This window comes from Amphibalanus amphitrite, unplaced genomic scaffold (assembly GCF_019059575.1).
Source record: "Amphibalanus amphitrite isolate SeventyFive unplaced genomic scaffold, NRLGWU_Aamphi_draft 000472F_arrow, whole genome shotgun sequence".
Classification (NCBI taxonomy): Eukaryota; Metazoa; Arthropoda; class Thecostraca; order Balanomorpha; family Balanidae; genus Amphibalanus; species Amphibalanus amphitrite.
Genome location: NW_024881966.1, coordinates 31,834 through 50,532, shown reverse-complemented (window position 1 = coordinate 50,532; position 18,699 = coordinate 31,834). Strand labels below are relative to the sequence as shown.

The following is an 18,699-nucleotide window of genomic DNA, read 5'->3' as shown; positions in this document are numbered from 1 at the left end:
CTATGATTACCCCTAGGACCGATTTTCATTCAAATCTGAGAGATGAGGGTGACAGACCTGGTACAGTCGGGTACACAGGTTGATGGTCCACTACTCATTATCCACCGGGTTCCCATGGCTCAGCATTGGCAGCAGCCGCCTGGTACCGGTAGGCTGTGCCGTATGACCCAAAAGTGAAGCGGCACAGCCTACACACACTGTATGACACCGGCTCGGGTCGCCTGGTAGAGATTTGACCGGACGCTGCGTCACACCGGCTGGGGGGGGGGGGGGTCAAGGGTCAGGCCTGTCGATTTGGCTCGGCTCGGTGGATGAGGCGGGCTGGAGTGTGGTGTGGGGAGGGGGTGATGTGGGGAGGGAGTGAGCGGACCTGGGGCTGGGCGTGTGTGGTCACTTGTCGCATAGAACCGATCGTATCCCCCCCTCCAAAAATTCGTTTTAGAGATATTCACAAAACCCATGGGGGGGGGGGGGTCAACCACCCATCTCCCAAGCGGGTGCGGAAAGAGAGGTCTCCTTATGAATTGCAGCAAAGAAAGAAAACAGGTCAGTCACCAAATAATCTTTCTGAAAAGTGGACTAAACGCAAAGCCTCTCACCGAGAAATAAATATCCAGCATGCGAAGCGTTTCGAACCGGGCCCCTCACTACCGGTCAGTTTGACAGTCAAGCACTCCTACGCTGAGCTACACCGGATGGTGGCTACGGCCGGAGCAAAGTCCGGCCGGGCGGGCGGCGGGGCCGGGAGGTCGGCGGCAAAGTCAATTATGTTTTGTGGGTTTGGATGCCGGTCACTCTAGCTTGGTGGAATGATGATGGATCATTGGCGAAACTTACAGCGTGGAGTCCCGGTTCGAGCCTCATCAGGGCTCCGGCTGCTTTTCCGAGTTGTGCTTATGAGGTTATCGGTGGAGCCAACAAATAACTAAATGCACTTACTTTTATTTACACAAGTGCATTTAGCTATTTGTTGGGTCCACCGATAACCTCATAACACAAATATGTCCCTAAATAATCAGTTTTCCGAGTTAGGATGGTTTCATTGCTATTAGTGGTTGCGAGCCATTTATACGGTTTTATTACATGCCGATTGATTGTCCGATTGATTGATTGATTCATTCATTCATTTAATACGTGCCGACATTTAGCATAAGAATTGACATCCAGTACCTATCAATCTACCATTTGCATAAACGTATTGCCTAAATAGCATGCATAGGCACAAGACCTACCGTGCCTATGCCTCGATACCGTGCCAAATCACGTATTGCACAATGCACAAGCAAGGTAAATTATTAAATATGGTGATGAAATTGACCAATAACATGGCAGTGAGATGTATTTTTACGTAACAAAATAGGCCGAAAATATAGAACTATATTTTACTATTAAAATGTTCTATATTTTCGGCCTATTTTGTTATGTAAAAATACATCTCACTGCCATGTTATTGGTCAATTTCATCACCATATTTAATTATTTGATCATGGCAAAACCGACCATTCAATACATCAAGGTAAATCATATTCGCTGGGTCTTCCGTGCATTGTGCTTAGCAAAAACAGGAATGAAATTGTTAAGCGACACAAAATGTGCAATGCAGCAAGTGACCACACACACCCGACAAGCCCCCATGGTCCACCAACACGCCCCACACCACTCGCCAGCCCACGCCAACCACCGAGACGAGCCCCTCCCCCCGCGCTGGTCTGACGCAACAGCTGGTCTACAAAGCGCTCCACCCGGCGACTCGAGCCGATATCAAACGGCGTGGGTAGACTGTGCCGCATAACTTTCGGGTCATGCGGCACAGCCTACCGGTACCAGGCGGCTGCTGCCAATACTGAGCCATAGGAACCCGGTGGATAAAGAGTAGTGGACCATCAACCTGTAACCGACTGTACGATCTATCGTGGAATGCCCAAACTGTGCATTCAAGATACAGCATAACAAAAATCAGGTAGCTTTCGAATAAGGTGCAACTCAAATAAAGGAAAATAAAATGAAATTTCAGGTTAACAGTATATAGTTCCGAATAGCTACCACTGAAAACAGGCAGCAAAGGAAATAGCTTACTCCGAAAGCATTCGCTTATTACTTATTACACAGTGGTCGGGTATCAAACCACAACGTATCCCATGGCATCATGTGGCAGTCAGAAAATGATTGACACAACAGCAACGAGTCCAAATGCACACCTAACGAAAGCATATGGTGTCGTACGCTGGGGCCAAGGACTCAGAGAGTTTCAGAACACGTACGGCTCTCCAGTAAAAGTCTTGTTGGTTTTGCTTTTTCGGACATATCTGGTCCTATATAATGTTTAAATGCATAAGTATCAACCCGGATTATGTGTATGCACATTTACCACGAGACTGTGAAATTTCATCGTTGTATGCCAAATACTTTCCGAGATATCCACCAAAAACCTCATTTTCTGCCGTTTGGGGTATTCTGGCCGCAATCTTCCTGGGATCGCCTATGACATCCATGGTGCCACCTAGCGAGAGGGACGCGGAAACACAGAATCATGAATGAATCGAGCGCGTAGTAAACGGTGTATGGAAGGGAGACTCGGCAGAGGCTATCCGGGTGGCCGGCGCGCGGCGCGCCCTTAGGCATCGGCCGACCCTTCGGACCGCGTGGGGTCAGAGGTCGCGCTCGGGAAGTCTCGGCTCTGGGTTTTAGCGCTGTGCAGTCAGGAAGGGAGGGGAGGATAGCGCTAGCCCGACTGACTAGTATCTCGGCTGATTCGTGTGGGGTGGAACGGATCACAGAACGGGATGGTGGCTAGTGGTGGATGATGGGATGTTGGTTAGGTTAGTGCGTACTGCGTAGAACGTAGCTGAACATGCTTTTTTCATGGCAAACAACATGCAGTGCGGGATTATGCCAGAACTCATACAAAAAGGAACTAATATTTCGGCCGAGGGAGTGGATGAGTGCCGTGACAAAGCATGACGATGCTGCCAAAATCGGGATGCTTGTTTGCTCCCATTTTTTTATTAAGTTTTAACCCTAACATGCAGCGCTTGATCCGAACTTAGAGGTCCCCGACTGACCTTGGACCTTAAAATCGCACCCGCCCGGTGCGCCACCTTTTCTTCAGGGGCGCTCTTCTTGGTTGTATCTGTTCTTACCAATAACTAAAGCAAATCGAATGTATACTAAAAAAGGCATACCTCAAACACAGTTTAATTCACATCCGCTCGTGTGCATACTTGTTTTTGCCTATACCTTCTCGCATCATAATATATCACTTCAGTGCTTACCTAACCTTCAACGGAATTTTGGGTTTTCTGCATATACCCCGGCCGAGGGGGGGGGGGGGGCGATTACGACCCCTCTCCGTCTTTTTGCCCCTAATTGAGCTAGCGCCTTGCGGATAAAACTGAGCGCGTGCGTCGTATGAGATGCAGTAACTGGTATCCGAGTTGAATGTCTCAGGTCCACCGATAAACTCTGAGGTCAGTATAATTGCTCTAAGTCGCGGGATCGGTTTTTGGTAAACAGTTTCACCTTAAGTGGTTACAGAGCCAAGAGTTTTGCATGCTCAAACGCGTCGAATAGTTAACGCTTTGTTTTTGTTGAGGTCAATTTAAGGTGTTTACCTCAGGTCATGTCAGGGCAGAGCCACTCAGGCCACGAGGCTGACTCAAGGAGGTCATATCGCTTCTTCGATGCGGTAGGTCCTTACAAGTCCACTGGTGGCTTCCCGACTCGCTAGCTCAATTTGATCGGGACTTTTTGGTGAAATCTCCTGTGACCTTAGTGACGTCATAAATGAAGTCGCCTAACTTTAATAATGGAAAAGTGAATGCTGGGGCTTGCAAAAATTGTATAAAATCGCGAATTCATGCGCTTGAGACAGCTTTAGATGGCTCCCGGCGCCAAAATAACAGTTTTCATATTTCCCAATTGATTAATAATCGTGAGGTTGCGTGACCGACCTGACTTCAGGTGACTCTTAAGAAAAATACGAGATAGCTACATACAAGTTGTGAGGCCTCTGGGAGATAGTACTAGATCATATAAGCTTCATTCCCCGTTGAAAAGTCCCCTGGCACGAAGGGTGCTGCGACGTCGCGACATTTTGGGGCCTTACAGAGGTTCACTTTTGACGCCATTGGTCAACGGCCTGACCTTAACCTTCGCACTTGTAGGAGGGTGTCGAACAGACCTCCTACCCTCAGTTTTTCGCAAATAACTCGCGCAAAAAGCGGCTGATTGCGGCGAAACTTTCAATATCCTCGAGTTATTCAATATTACGCCTACCCTATAATTTGCATGACCCTGACTCAAAAGACCTTTGACTTGTGACCTGTTTTCCGAGACCATGTTTGGCCGGAATCGCGTTTTGGCGTATTTCGAGTAGAACGCGTTTTATTGTCTTTTTGTGGCTTTAAGCGATCAAACATGTGAAAGGATGTTGATCGCATGGATTCTAGTGGGTATCAAGGTCACGTGAAGATCAGTCAGGTCACTGACCTTTGATGACCTTTGTTCACTCTTTCGAGTTCTACATGTTTCTAGGGTAGATTTTGGAGTTGATTTCGCATTTAGAAACCGTTTGAACATTTAAGAAGTAGTTTTGGTTCACTCGTAACATGTGACCTGACCTGACCTGACCCGACCTGGCCTAAATGCACGAAAACATCATCTGTGATTAAAACTAACTTGAATTTCGTGATCAGCACCCCGCAAAACCCTATAACAGCTTCACTTTACGAAGCTCTAACAGGTCCCGATTCCCCGACTTTTGAGTTATATTGACCTGTCAACCAATGACCTAGGACCTTAACCCTCGCCGGCACAGGCCATTTTGCGTCCTTCGACGGCACAAGGGGGGTTGGTACGACCCCCCCTCGCGTTTGGCCCCTGATCGAGCTAGAGCTTCGCGGAAAAAACGAGCGTGTTGACCGTCACGAGAGAAAGCCGATGATACCCAATTTTAAGGTCCTAGGTCATCGGGTGACCTTCCAGGTCAGGTCAATGACCCAAAAACCGGGAAAATCGGGACCTGTTAGAAAGTCGTAAAGTGTGGCTGCTATGAGGTTTTCCGGGGTGCTGATCACGAATATCGTATTAGTTTTGATCAGAGATGATGTCTTTAAGCATTTAGACCAGGTCGGGTCAGGTCAACCGGTAGGGGTTGTGACGGGTATTCGTAATACGTGTCAACCGCCTCTGACAGCTTCGTAACATGTTACGAAGGCACCAAAACTACTTCGTAAACGTTCAAATGGTTGCTAAATTCGAATTCAGCTCCAAAAACTAGCCTAGAAGCATGTAAGACTCGAAAAGTGAACCGAGGTCACCCGAGGTCACCAAAGGTCAATAACCTGACCTGGCCTTTAGCTGACCTTGAAACCCACCCTAATGTATGAAAGCAACATCAAATCACATGTTTGAACGTTTGAAACCACGAAAAGCTTGCAAACGCGCGGCTAATGCGAGCCGACATACGCCGAATCGCGATTCCGGCCAAACATGGTCTCGGAAAAGAGGTCACAGGTCAAAGGTCATTTGGGTCAGGGTCAAAAAATTTTCAGGGTAGGTGTAAAATTGATCAATGCGAGGGTACTGAAAGTTTCGTTGCGATCGGCCGCTTTTTACGCGAGTTATTCGCGAAAACCTTAGGGGGGGGGGTTGCATCAACCCTCCTGTGCCGGCGAGGGTTAAAATTGGGTATCATCGGCCTCCTCTTGTCACGGACAATACGCTCTTTTTCCGCGAAGCTCTAGCTCGATTAGGGGCTGAACGGCAAAGGGGTCCAACGGACCCTCCTCCCCCTCTTTACGATAGACGCTGGCAAAACACCAATATGGGCGAGGGTGAAAATACAGCTGCTGTCATAAAAATTCAGCTTGAATCAAAGGTCAGGCTTGCCAAATTTCAGCTCTCGCAGCTATCAACAAAAATAAACATGTGGAGGCGGCAACCGCCTCCCCCCTCTCCTCTCGGCCACTGCCAGCTAGGTTTTAAGCGTATCATACACGTTACAAAGCATCATATCAAGAGGACACGCCCCAGCAGTCATATGCACTGAACACAAACTTATTACCCACGCTAGTGTATCGGCACCATAGCACATGGTCGAGACTGTCGTCAGCCACGGACTCGCACTCGACCAACCCTCTGAGCCCGTTGACTGCGGGTGACCTTGACATGTCAAGCCTGATCGGCGGCCGGCCGCTGTCGTGCGGTCGTTACACACGGAGGGGAGGGAGACACAAAGCTCTACGTTAAAGCTGACCTCTGACCTTTCCCTGCGCCCTGGTCACTGACCCTGCTCCATGTCGCTGGGCGGTGGCATGGCGGTGGAAACCGGTTCTAGCCTCTACACATGCCACCATTCTAACCCTCCCCTCCCCACGCTACTACGCGGCGTGGAGTACGCTCGTGCGTAACTGGGCGGAGCAAGGGGTCACGCGATACAGGGGCGGAACTGGTTGCCCTCCCGCTCGCCGAGCGACCAACGACTAATACCCTGGAGAACTGTACATATCTTCGGGGAAGTTACGGTAGTGACCGAAGCGATGAAATTGTTTGAAAAATGTTTGACTATGACTAGGATTAGGCAAACATTTCACCCGCGCCCCGCTGGGCTATTCAGCCATACGCGCCATGCTGGGGGGGGGGGGGCAGATTCTGCCCCCCCTGTCTAACTTCCGAACCGATGGTCGTAGAAAGACGGGGAAAACGGCAATCGAAAGCTCTCAACAAGGCGGATCTTAAGAGCCCAAATTTTTTTGCTTAAGTAGGTCAGAGGTCAGGTCAAGGTCAGGTCAAGGGTACAAAATGCAAGTTTCTACAGTATCGGCCTTGCACCGTAGTTGCCGGAGAATGGACTGAGATTGATTGCCCAAAACGTGTTCTTAGACTACCAAGACAATATTCGTTACATACAATGTCATTCAAAGGTCAAGGTCAAGGTCAGGTCAGGTCAGGTCAGGTCACCAAAAAAATATAGAAAAGGGCATGTGCGACACATGTTTTATGGGTCATTTTACTCATAGAATTCAATAGGCACACTCAACAAGTGATAGAACCACCTCTGGATGAATTTCAGGTCGAGGTTAGGTCAAGGTCAGGTCAAGTGAGGTCAAATTTTGAAGTTGGTTGTTAAGGCCTAAAAAGGTGTCTATCTGATGCAGTTTTTCACGGCAAATCGAATAGTGCTATTTTTGTTTCCGTACGAGGTCTAGAACTTCAAAAAAATCATTTTTCAAAAATTTTGTGTGTCGTGATGTCATAAAATTTTGAATAACTCCCACCTTTTGAACCGATTCTTCTAAAAATTGGTATGTAGGTGCACATAGACCACTTCTCTGACATATATTCCGTTTTTTTCGATACACTCAAAATTTTGGATTTCACAATTATTTTCCCAAAAAAGTCAGCTTTTTGAAGAAAAAAATTTGGGTCAAAATCCAAAATTTTCAAAAAACCGAGATGGCCATTTGATAGAAAAAGTAAAATCACGTATAACCTTTTTGTTACGTCTTGATTCGTCTATAACTTAAGATGTTAGCGGCGTTTGAAATTTTGCCGTTTTTGAGGCGAAAATTGCCAACATGACGTCACTAAAACGGTAATTTCTCAAAAAAATTCCGACGGATTTCGCTCAAATTTTCAGGGTAGGTACGTGTCAAATTGATGTATGATAAGGTACCGTAAGTTTGACATTGCTGGCGTAACGCGTTTAGAAGTTATTGGCGAAAAACGGGAGGGGGCAGATTCTGCCCCCCCCCAGCGGGGCGCGGGTTAAATCTCCATGTCAAAACTATTTCGATAAGAAACATTGCATTTCATTGTTTCTTAGTCACAACAATGTGTTTGATGACAGACGCAAACAGCTCGCATCGCCCAACCACGCTAACCCGAAGTGGACACCAGAGCACTCAGAGGTCAGTTTTACCTTCAGGTCATCCTCCGCCCTCTTCCGGTCAGCCATCTCCTGGTATAGTCGGTCTTCCAGTTCGCGCAACTGTGCCCTCTCCAGCGACACCTGCGTTTCGACGCCCTTCTCCTGCTCTCGAGGCACCAGCCTGGCGGCCAGGTACGGAAAGTGTTACACAGCAGCCCGTCCCGCGCGTAACCGGGACAAAGCCAGATAGAAGTGACACGTTAACCCGCGCCCGCTGGGGGTCCTTGATTTCCACGCCCTGCTGGGGGGGGGGTGTTTGAACACCCCCCTTCTAACTCGGCTCCTGGGCCACGTAGCGATACGCGGAAGGCGGCATTCGAAAGAGCGTAAAAAATAATGAGGAAATCACTTCAGTCAATTTTTTGGTCAGGTCAAAGGTCAGGTCACCAGAGGTCATTGAAGGCAAAATTTCGACGATTTCCAGGTGAAATGTCGACAATTTCCAAGAAGCCAACGCATAACTCGGGAACCAATAGAGCTACAGCGCCGCGGAAACGCGCATTCGATAGCCCTATTAAAGCCCTTTCTGAGTAATTTGATCAGATTTGACCTAACGTCAACGGTTTTGCCTGCAGGGGGCAAAAACTGCAAAAATAGTCGATTTTTTTCGGAAACAATTTTCTGCAATAACTTTTGACCCAAGCCTTGTACGAGCTTACTTTTACCGGCATCGTGTTCCTCTCATCAAGACGCATCGAATGAACTATAACTTGACCTTGAAAGGTCAACTTGAAAATTTGACCTCAGGTCAAGGTCATGACCTGACTGTAAAGGGTCATGTTGCATATCAGTCGATCCGTATCGTCGAGCTGAACACATCTAAGGCGTTTTGATCGCTCTAGCATGCCTCTATCAAAAGTTATTTGCGAAAAACTGTTAGATACCATTCGTGACCTAAGATGACCTCAGTGCATAAACAGGGGTCACGGACACCAATTTCATGTTCAGTGTGTCTAAAGCACTTGTAATTCAGTGTTTGGGAGTGTTTATAATGTCTTTCGTCCAAAAGAGACGCATTTCAATTTTCTCCCATTGACTTATAATGGGGAGGTCGCAAAATTTACCTGACCTTAGGTCATCGATATCAAAATTCTGAGACATACATTTTGTACATGCTGTTGCTCTTAGCAATCGCTGAAAGTTTCAAAGCGATCGGTCACTCGGTGTAGCTATGACAGACATTGAAACTTTTATGAGGTGAGGTCACTTCAAGTGGCCTGGTGACCTGACCTTGAATGACCTTGGTCTGAAATTTTTACAACAAGTGTAGAATTGATGTATGATAAGGTGTACGGCTCCGCGCCGCCGTTTTTGAGATTTTCGCGAAAAACCACAAGGGGGTGTTCAAACACCCCCCCCCCCCAGCAGGGCGCGGGTTAAGGTTGAAAGTGTCTTTACTCTTGCATGCCTGAACTTCTCCAGTTAACACAATTTTTTAGATTTGAATGAGACGTTAGTTGGTTTTAACTCTTCACACGAAATGCCGTAAACGAGGGTGACTTTGCCATGTTTTCAACTTTAGACGCTTGTATTCTTTAAACTTGTTTGACCTTCGCCCCAGTGGGGAGGGGGGGCATATGTTACCACCCTGTCGCGTTTTTTTGCGTGTAAATAAAAAACCGCGGCGCGTAGCGCCGCGCCCCTTGGGGTAGCTTTTTGTATACCAATTTTGAACAATGTGTGAAATTTTTGACCCCAGGTTATGTCAGGTCAGGTCACCAGGTAAAGCTAACTGACCATGCCTAAAAAAAAAGGTTTGCAATCAAGTCCAGCCTGCAGTGTTTGTCAGAGAGATTTTAAACTTGGTGGATTGCATGATGTTATGGGCGCCTACAATTTGTATATCTCGGATTTTTTATATCCGTGACCTAAGGTCAGGTCAGCGACGTGACCTTTCCATTATAAGTCAATGGAGAAAAATGAAAATGCCTCTAGATCCGTGTGTACGCATAGGAACAGTCCAAATATTTCAGAATCACAATGATTTAGACCACCCGTGACGACCAAGGTGTCTTTTTTGCTGATAGCCTCTAGAAAGGTCATCCGAGGTCATTTGAGGCTACAAACATATTTTTGCCAATAACTCTCGATTGGAAAGAGATAGAACGCTGGGGATGGTCTCATTCTGTTTTTCTTGCCGAGACGCATCGACTGATATGCAACATGACCTTTTCCGGTCAGGTCATGACCTTGACCTGAGTTCAATTTTTAAGTTGACCTTTCAAGATCAAATTATAATTCATTCGATGTGTCTCGGCGAGAGGAACACGATTCTGGCAATAGAAATGTCGTGGCTTTTTTTAGTCAAAAGTTATTGTCGAAAAACACTTTTCGTAAAAACAGCTATTTTTGGAGTTTTTGCCCTCTGGAGGCTAAACCGTTGACCTGAAGTCAGGGTTCTCAAGGGGTGGCAAAAACTGGTTTTTGCCAGTGGTTTAAACCGGTTTAAGCCGGCTGGCAGAAACCCTGGTGGCAAAAACTGGCAAAAAAATGGCAAAAACTCAGGTAGTCAAGACTTGCAACTTTTCTGGTTAGCAATTAATTTGAAATGTACAAATGCATTTCTGGATGTTTAACCCGGCAGTTGCTGGGGTATTTCGCCACACACCGTTTGCTGGGGGAGGGGCGTTAAACGCCCCCAGCCGATAACTCGAGAACCGATAGGCGCAGCGAAACGCACGAGGCGGTAAACGAAAGAGCGCGACGAGACGCTTCAGACGAGTACTTTAAAGTTGAATTTTGAGGTCACAGGTCGGGTCAAGGTCAGGTCAAACACCTGAAATCGGGCTTTCAGCAGCATGGACTTCGGGACTTCGCAATGGGCGCCTCTCGTCACAAACTCTGTCAAAACGGTGCACAATCCATCATATAAAGCCTACAAGAGTGTCAGCTCCATGTAGTGGTCAGTCAAGCATAGGTCAAGGTCAAGGTCAGGTCAACCGGGTAGGCACATATCCCCGAAAATCAAAACTGATATTCGCAGCCTGTGGCACATGTTTTATGGGTAATTTGGGGCGTTGAACACGATGGTGACATTCATTTTATCATATGTGTACGTGTTTGGCTCAAAAAGTTCAACTTAACCCTATTCCTGGCGGAAGGGGGGCCTCAGGAGCCCCCCCCTGAGGTTTTTTGGTTATTTCTCCCAAACGCGTTGAGTTAGGAAGCTCAAATTTTCTGAATTTTCCTAAAAGGCTTCTACGCAACATGTCTTAAAATTTTGAGTTGATCTGACCTCAGGTCAGGTCACCAGAGGCGGTTTGGTGACCCTATCTCAGAAAAGTTTGCAATCACGCCAGAGCTATAGTTTTTGACCGATCAATTTCTTCTCTTCAGGCTTTAGTAAGGGTACCAGTATGTGCAATTTGTATATCTCGGAATTTTGATATCGGTGACCTAAGGTCAGGTCAGTTTCGCGACCTCCCCATTATAAGTCAATGGGGGAAAAATCAACTCCCTGTTTTTACCACTAAAACGGGTCGGAATGGCCCCATATACCATACATGACTTCATATACGATCAACCTTCACTACCTTGAGGTCTGTTTTGCTGTTTGGCAGCTGTGAGGTCATGTGACGTCATCAAAGGTCACCAAAGGTTTTTGGCCAATAACTCCGTACAGGAACAAGATACAGACGCGTGGATGGTCTCATTGTGTTCAGCTCGTCAAGACGCATCGAATGATATACATGATGACCTCGAGGTCACGTGACCTGAGGTCAACCTTTGACCTTGACCTTTCGAGGTCAACATATATATATCATTCGATGCGGATTGACGAGAGGATCACGATGATGCCCTTAGTTTGTTCCTATCTTGACTAATTCGAAAGTTATTCGGGAAAAACTCTCTCCATATCTAGCGCCGCCATTTTGACTTTTTCGACCCTGTGACGTCATCTTTGACCTGACCTGAAAATGACCTTAGTAAAAATTGTAGATCTTGACCGTGCGTATACGATGCCGTTTACCGTTTGTCGCTGCGATGTGTAGTTTTTGAGAACTGAGGGGGGGGGGGCCGAATCGGCCCCCCCCCCGCCAGTTTCTTGTCCCGGCGGAGCCCGCCAGGAATAGGGTTAAGAAATATATATATCATGGTAGTGAAGTAGTCACGAGAAATTGCCAAGATTCAGTTCAAGATTTTGGAAAATGCGGAACGATAATCAATAATCGAAGATAGCCATGCGATTGTTCATGGTATTGGCAGTCTAATGGCGTTTACGGCATGTCTGTATGTCTATTCTATGATTTTATATGATTTTTTGAACATATGCCGTTTTTGGTCGAAAACTCAGAAATCATGACGTCACTAAAGCCTCGATATCTCAAAAATTTTCCGACCAATTTTTTTTTAAACTTTGTCACAATACACTTCAATCAATTCCCTACAGGTACCCAAAATTTGGCGCGCCTGCGGCGCGCCGTTTTTATGCTATGGCCCGGCGAAAAAAGTGGGGGCGTTTAACGCCCCCCCCGCAACTCGCGGGTTAAGAGACTCGCTAAACATTCTGAAGTTTGCCCCATTAGCTACCCGGGCTGCAATGTCTATGTATGTAGGTAGACATCCGTCAGACAATGCATTTCTGAAGAATATTGGCATTTCCATGCATCACGGTTAGGGTGCTACCTACTGCAGGTGCACACGTGCAGGGGTCGCTTTCGACCAGGTCTTGAGAATGGCTCTGCCGATTGCGCTCAAGTTTGGAACACCGTTACAGACAGATTAGTATGGGTGTCGCAGATAAGTCAGTCGGGGTCAACTTCTACGAGCGCACGTGTGGGACGACACTTCCAGTTCTCGAGAACGGCTGCGTCGATTGAGCTCAAATTTGGTACTAATACCGTTAGGAACCAGTGAGTATGGGTGCCGTGCACAAATCAGTGGTAGGCACCCCTCCGCACTACTGCATGTGTAGGAATCACTCTTGCACTGGCTCATTTGTCACCCCAAAAAACGTACTGGTTACTAATGGAAAGCGGGAAGCCCATGAAAATGTTTTTATTGTATGAAACACTGGTCGAATGGTCAAGATGTCACTTCTTTTTGAAAGCATATAACTTTCACTGAATCCCCCATAGAATGTTTCCAATTCAAATGCATGTCTAGGCAAAGCATTGTAATGGTTTTGAGTTTTTGCCAGTTTTTGCCACTTTTTGCCGGTTAAAACCGGTTTAAACCGGCAAATGGCATAAACTAGTTTTTGCCGGCAAAAATGCTAACCCTGCCTGAGGTCAATTTTGATAATGACCTTTTTGAAAGAAAAGTTCAAGAGCTATCGATTGCCTTCCACGCATTTTTCTAGCTATCATAGTTCCTGAGATAAATGCATGTTTTCTGAAAAATATAATGACGTTTGGCAAATTTTGACCTTTGATGACCACCAGTGACCCCAATATTGCTCTAAGATGAAAAATGACCGAAATACTTTCAAACGTACGCATTTAGAGCTATCGATTGCTTTTTACCGCGTCTTTCTAGCCCTCTTAGTTTTTGAGTTAGAGCTGGGTGGTAACATACGCCCCCCCCCCCCCACTAGGGCGAAGTTGGCTGAGACCGCCACTGGGGCGCGGGTTAACTTGTTGGGATGACTCTATGTTCAAAACACGGATAAAGATTAACTCTTTGGGTTTTGCTATTATCGTATTTATATCTCGCCTAAAAATATAAATTTTTAAGGAAAATCAGTCGTGGCAAAGTCAAACTGAAAAAGCCAGTTTTTTGTCACTTTGCCACTATGCCAAATAATGTTTTTAACCCCATTCCTGGCGGGGGGGGGCCTCAGGAGCCCCCCCCCCCTGAGGTTTTTTGGTTATTTCTCCCAAACGCTTTGAGCTAGGAAGCTCAAATTTTCTGAATTTTCCTAAAAGGCTTTTACGCAACATTTCTGAAAATTTTGAGTTGATCTGACCTCAGGTCAGGTCACCAGAGGCGGTTTGGTGACCCTACGTCAGAAAAGTTTGCAATCACGCCAGAGCTAGAGTTTTTGACCGATCAATTTCTTCTCTTCAGGCTTTAGTTAGGGTACCAGTATGTGCAATTTGTGTATATCAGAATTTTCATATCTGTGACCTGAGGTCAGGCCAGACTCGTGACCTTTACATTGCAAGCCTATCGGAAAATATTGAAACGCCTCCTGCTTCGTGTAAACGAGTCAAAACCACCCAATTCTTTCAGTATTATGGAAGATTATCTCATCGGTGATGATCCTGGTGCCGCTTATTGATAGGGGCACCGGCAAAGGTCATCTGAGGTCATGTGACGTCATAAATCGTTTTTCTGTCAATAAATCACGACATGATGATGCTAAAGACTTGTAAGTGGTACCAAACTGCTCGACTGGTCAAGGCGCGTCGTTTGGTATGCAGCATGACCATACCCCACAACCTCATTGATGAATGACCTGACCTTGACCTCAGGTCAAATTGCAAATTGACCTGTGAAGGTCATCACATACTTATTTCGCATCGGCTCGGCGAGAGCAACAAAAAATGTATTGGTTTATGTCTCCATGTTTCTTAGTTTAAAAGTTATATAGGTAACTAATTCCAAAACATTTTATGGTTGATGACCTCTGGTGACCTCCTCAGTATTGACCTGACCTGAAAATGTTTTTTTGTAAAAGTTGTAGATCTTTAAACAACCTATCAAACGCCGTTCGCCGTTTGTCGCTGCGATGTGTAGTTTTTGAGATCTGAAGGGGGGCCGAATCGCCCCCCCCCCCCGCCAGTTTCTTGTCCCGGCGGAGCCCGCCAGGAATAGGGTTAACGCTAAAAAAATACCTTTGAAGCATTTTTGTTCCATTGTATGGGGAAAGCCAACCATCCTTCATTGTTTAACCCTCGCCCATGTAGGGGGGGGGGTTGGTGCAACCGCCCCTGAGGCTTTTCGGGAATAGTGCAAAAACGGCGGCGCGCAGCGCCGCCAAATTTTGGGTACCTTATGGGGCAAACCTTGCGCATCTTTTGATAAAAAAAAATTGACCGGGTCATGTCAGGTCACGGAGTTATGACGTCACAAAGGGAACAGCCTCCGGCCGGATTTTCACAAACTGAGTGCCAACGCCCGAGGTTTCCTGCTGGTGGTACGGACATCGGTTGATGGATCGTGATGAAACTTCCCATGCATGTTGGGGCAAGTATTGGCTATCATATGGTATAAGAAACTTGACCGGGTCAGGTCAGGTCACGGAGCTATGACGTCACAAGAGGAACAGCGTCCGGTACTATTTTTGAAAAGCGCCCGAACCACTATTTTGCTAATTCTTGTCACCTCAATGGGAATATGCAGCAATATTAGCTTCTATAGGGAGCAAATGGACCTCCCAAATCCAAAAATACAATCAGATTTCAAAAATTTAAATTTTGATCTTTCGAATTTCTGCCGCCGACTGTGACCTTGCCGACTTCCGGCGCTCCCAACGCGCCATTTTTAGAGCTAGGGAAATGAAATACATACCAAACGATAGAGAATTGATCAAGGAACACGATTGTGAAGGTTTCAAGTCGATATCTCTCACCGTTTTGCCGCAATCGCCGCAGAAAGTTGAAAAAAGTCTATTTTTCCGAAAATTTGACCTTTGACCGGTCAAAAGTAGGTCAAATGTTGACCTAGGACCAAAACATATACCACCAATCGCGAGATCTCGGCGAGAGCAATCCGTTGGTCTTTTCCGCTTAGCTCTACGACGCTCCGTTTTCAAACGCCAAGGGGGGGGGGGTCGCACCAACCCCCCCCCCCCTGCATGGGCGAAGGTGGCAGATCGCCGTTTACGGGCGAGGGTTAACCCGCGCGGGGCTGGGGTCTCCAGCCGAACGCGCGGGGCTGAGGGGGGGGGGTAAATTTTACCCCCCCCCCCTGTTATCTCCCGAACTAATGGTCCGATTTGGAAAATTCAAACGCCAATCAAAAGATCTCATCACGAACAACTAAAAACATGTACTTAATTTTAAGTTTGAGGTCAAGGTCAAGGTCAGGTCAAGGGTACAAATTGCAAGTTCCTACAGTTACGGCCTTGCACCGTAGTTGCCGAAGAATGGAGTCATGGACTGAGACTGATCGCCCAAAACGTGTTCTTAGGCTACCAAGACAATATTCGTTGCATACAATATCATTCAGAGGTCAAGGTCAAGGTCAGGTCAGGTCAGGTCAGGTCACCAAAAACAAAATATAGAAAAGGGCATATGCGACACATGTTTTATGGGTCAATTTACTCATAGAATTCAATAGGCACACTCAATAAGTGATATGGACCACCCCTGGATGAATTTCAGGTCGAGGTCAGGTCAAGGTCAGGTCAAGTGAGGTCAAATTTTGAAATTGGTTGCTAAGGCCTAAAAAGGTGTCTATCTGATGCAGTTTTTCACGGCGAGTCGAATGGTGCTATTTTTGTTTCCGTACGAGGTCTAGAACTTCCAAAAAAGTCATTTAAAAAAAAAAATTGTGTCGTGACGTCATACAATTTTGAATAACTCCCACATTTTCGAACCGATTCTTCTAAAACTTGGTATGTAGGTACACATAGACCACTTCTCTGACATATATTTCGGTTTTTCGATACACTTAAAATTTTGGATTTTATAGCTATTTTCCCAAAAAAGTCAGTTTTTTGGAAAAATTTGGGCCAAAATCCAAAATTTTCAAAAAACCGAGATCGCCATTTGATAGACAAAGTAGAATTACGTATATCCTTTTTTGTTACGTCTTGATTCCTTTAAAAATGAAGATGTTAGCGGCGTTTGAACTTTTGCCGTTTTTGAGGCGAAAATGGCGAACATGACGTCACTAAAACGTCAATTTCTCAAAAATTTTCCGGCGGATTTCGCTCAAAGTTTGAGGGAACGTGTCAAATTGATGTAAAAAAAGGTACTGAAAGTTTGGCGGCGCTGCGCGCCGCCGTTTTTGAGATATTGCAAAAAATCGCGAGGGGAAGTAAAATTTACCCCCCCAGCCCCGCCCGGGTTAACCCGCGCCCGGCTGGGGTCCTGGATTTCCACGCCCTGCTGGGGGGTGGGGGGGGGGGGTGTCTGAACACCCCCGCCTGCTAACTCGGCTCCTGGGCCACGTAGCGATACGCGGAAGGCGGCGTTCTAAGGAGCGCCAAAAATAATGACGAAATTACTTCGGTCAATTTTTTGGTCAGGTCAAAGGTCAGGTCACCAGAGGTCATTGAAGGCAAAATTTTGCCGATTTCCAGGTCGAATGTCGACAAATTCCAAAAAGCCAACGCTTAACTCGGGAGCCAATAGAGCTACAGCGGCGCGGAAAAGCGCATTCGATAGCCCTATTAACCCTCGCCCGCACATGCCATTTTCCCGTCCTAGAACGCACATGGGGGGGGGGGGGGTTGCCACCCCCCCCGCGCTATTTCGTTCCTGTTGGAGATAGAGTTTAGCGGTAAGGAACAAAAAGATTCTTTGGGAAGAGACGAATCCAATGATACCCAGTTTTACCTTCTCAGGTCAGTCATTGACCTTCCAGGTCAGGTCAAACTTAAAAATGTTGCTGTTTTTGGTCACCGTTGGATATGAAGTGCGCTGCTTATCATATACGGATGACGATGCCGTTTTCTGGTGCCAAGCCAACTAGAACCTCTTTGTCACACTACCCGACCAGATTTTTGCTGCTGAGGTCATTTCAGGCCAAGCTAAGTCAAGGTCAATTGTGACCGCAGCGGGTGGTGGTTATGGTAGTTTAGTTTAGTCCCGATAGCTGCCCCCTCCGCTCGCTGGAATTGTATACACGCCCCTGGCGTCTGCTGGGAGACCGCCCGCATTGGCTGGGTGGCGCCGGCTCGTGGCCCGGCAGAGGCGGTCTCGCCTGTCTGGTCCGTGAAGGGGTGGTGCTGTGGACGAGAGGGTGCAGCTGGCCGCTTTCAAGTTCGCCCCTGAGCTCGCTCCTGACAGTCTGGCCCGGGGCGGAGCTGGGCCGGAGTTGGGTCAGAGCTGCCGGCGCGTCTCGGCGGTGCGGGCTCCCGCTGCAGCGCTGGAGTCTGGGTCTGCAGTGGGCGCACTTCTTTGTTGTTGGTCGTGCTGAATTGCAGCGCCTCCGAGGCGCCGGAGCAGGTTACAGTGTCGGAAGAGCCCAAGACTGGATCGCCGGGTCCGCCTCTGTTGTCTGGGAGGCCGTTCTGCGCGGGTGGCTGCCCCGTTACGTCGAAGGTGGTCAGGACCTCTCAAGCCAGGAAGTGGTACTCGTTGGTGAGTTCGAAGTTAATTTGTACTTTATAGTTGCATAATGGGTAAACCTGTGGGTAATATCTTCGTTATATTAAGGTGCCTTTTATGCCATTAAACTCGTTGAGCGTTCGGTGGCGACATCTAGACATGTTGTCTGTCTCAGTCGCTAGATGGCAGTTGGATTGCTGCGTGTGGGACTGCGTCAAATCTGCCGCAGCTATGATCGGCGGCGATAGCGACTGACCTATTGTTTACAATTGTTACAATTGTTCATTGATGGATGTATTGTTTTCGTTTTGTCCGAGTTGTTGTGATTCCAATGAACGACTTGTTTGTGATGCCAATGAGCACTCGTACATAGTTTTCTGTTGGGCCTCACGATTCGCCCCCTCCCCCGTTAGATATGTATTGCCGGCACGATTCGCCCCCTCCCCCGTTAGATATGTATTGCCGGCGAGTTGTGTTGCCTACACATGTGTTTAGAAGTTATGTGCCCTGCTTATTGTGTTTTTGTTTTCTCAGGAAACCGCTAAATACAGACTGAGCGGAACAGCAGCTGTGTTGGCGAGTCAACCGAGCGCACAGGGCTTCAGA

General features: G+C 47.1%; 1 protein-coding gene across 2 annotated transcripts in view; it reads right to left on the bottom strand.

The window, feature by feature from the left end:
* Nucleotides 1–18,699, bottom strand: part of LOC122392160 (nucleolar protein dao-5-like) — a 179,300-nt gene that overhangs the window by 144,489 nt on the left and 16,112 nt on the right. For both annotated transcript variants that reach the window (XM_043386739.1, XM_043386740.1), the window contains exon 2: nt 7,922–8,051. In XM_043386739.1, the coding sequence (XP_043242674.1) occupies nt 7,922–8,051 (130 nt within the window). The remainder of the gene's footprint in view (nt 1–7,921; nt 8,052–18,699) is intronic.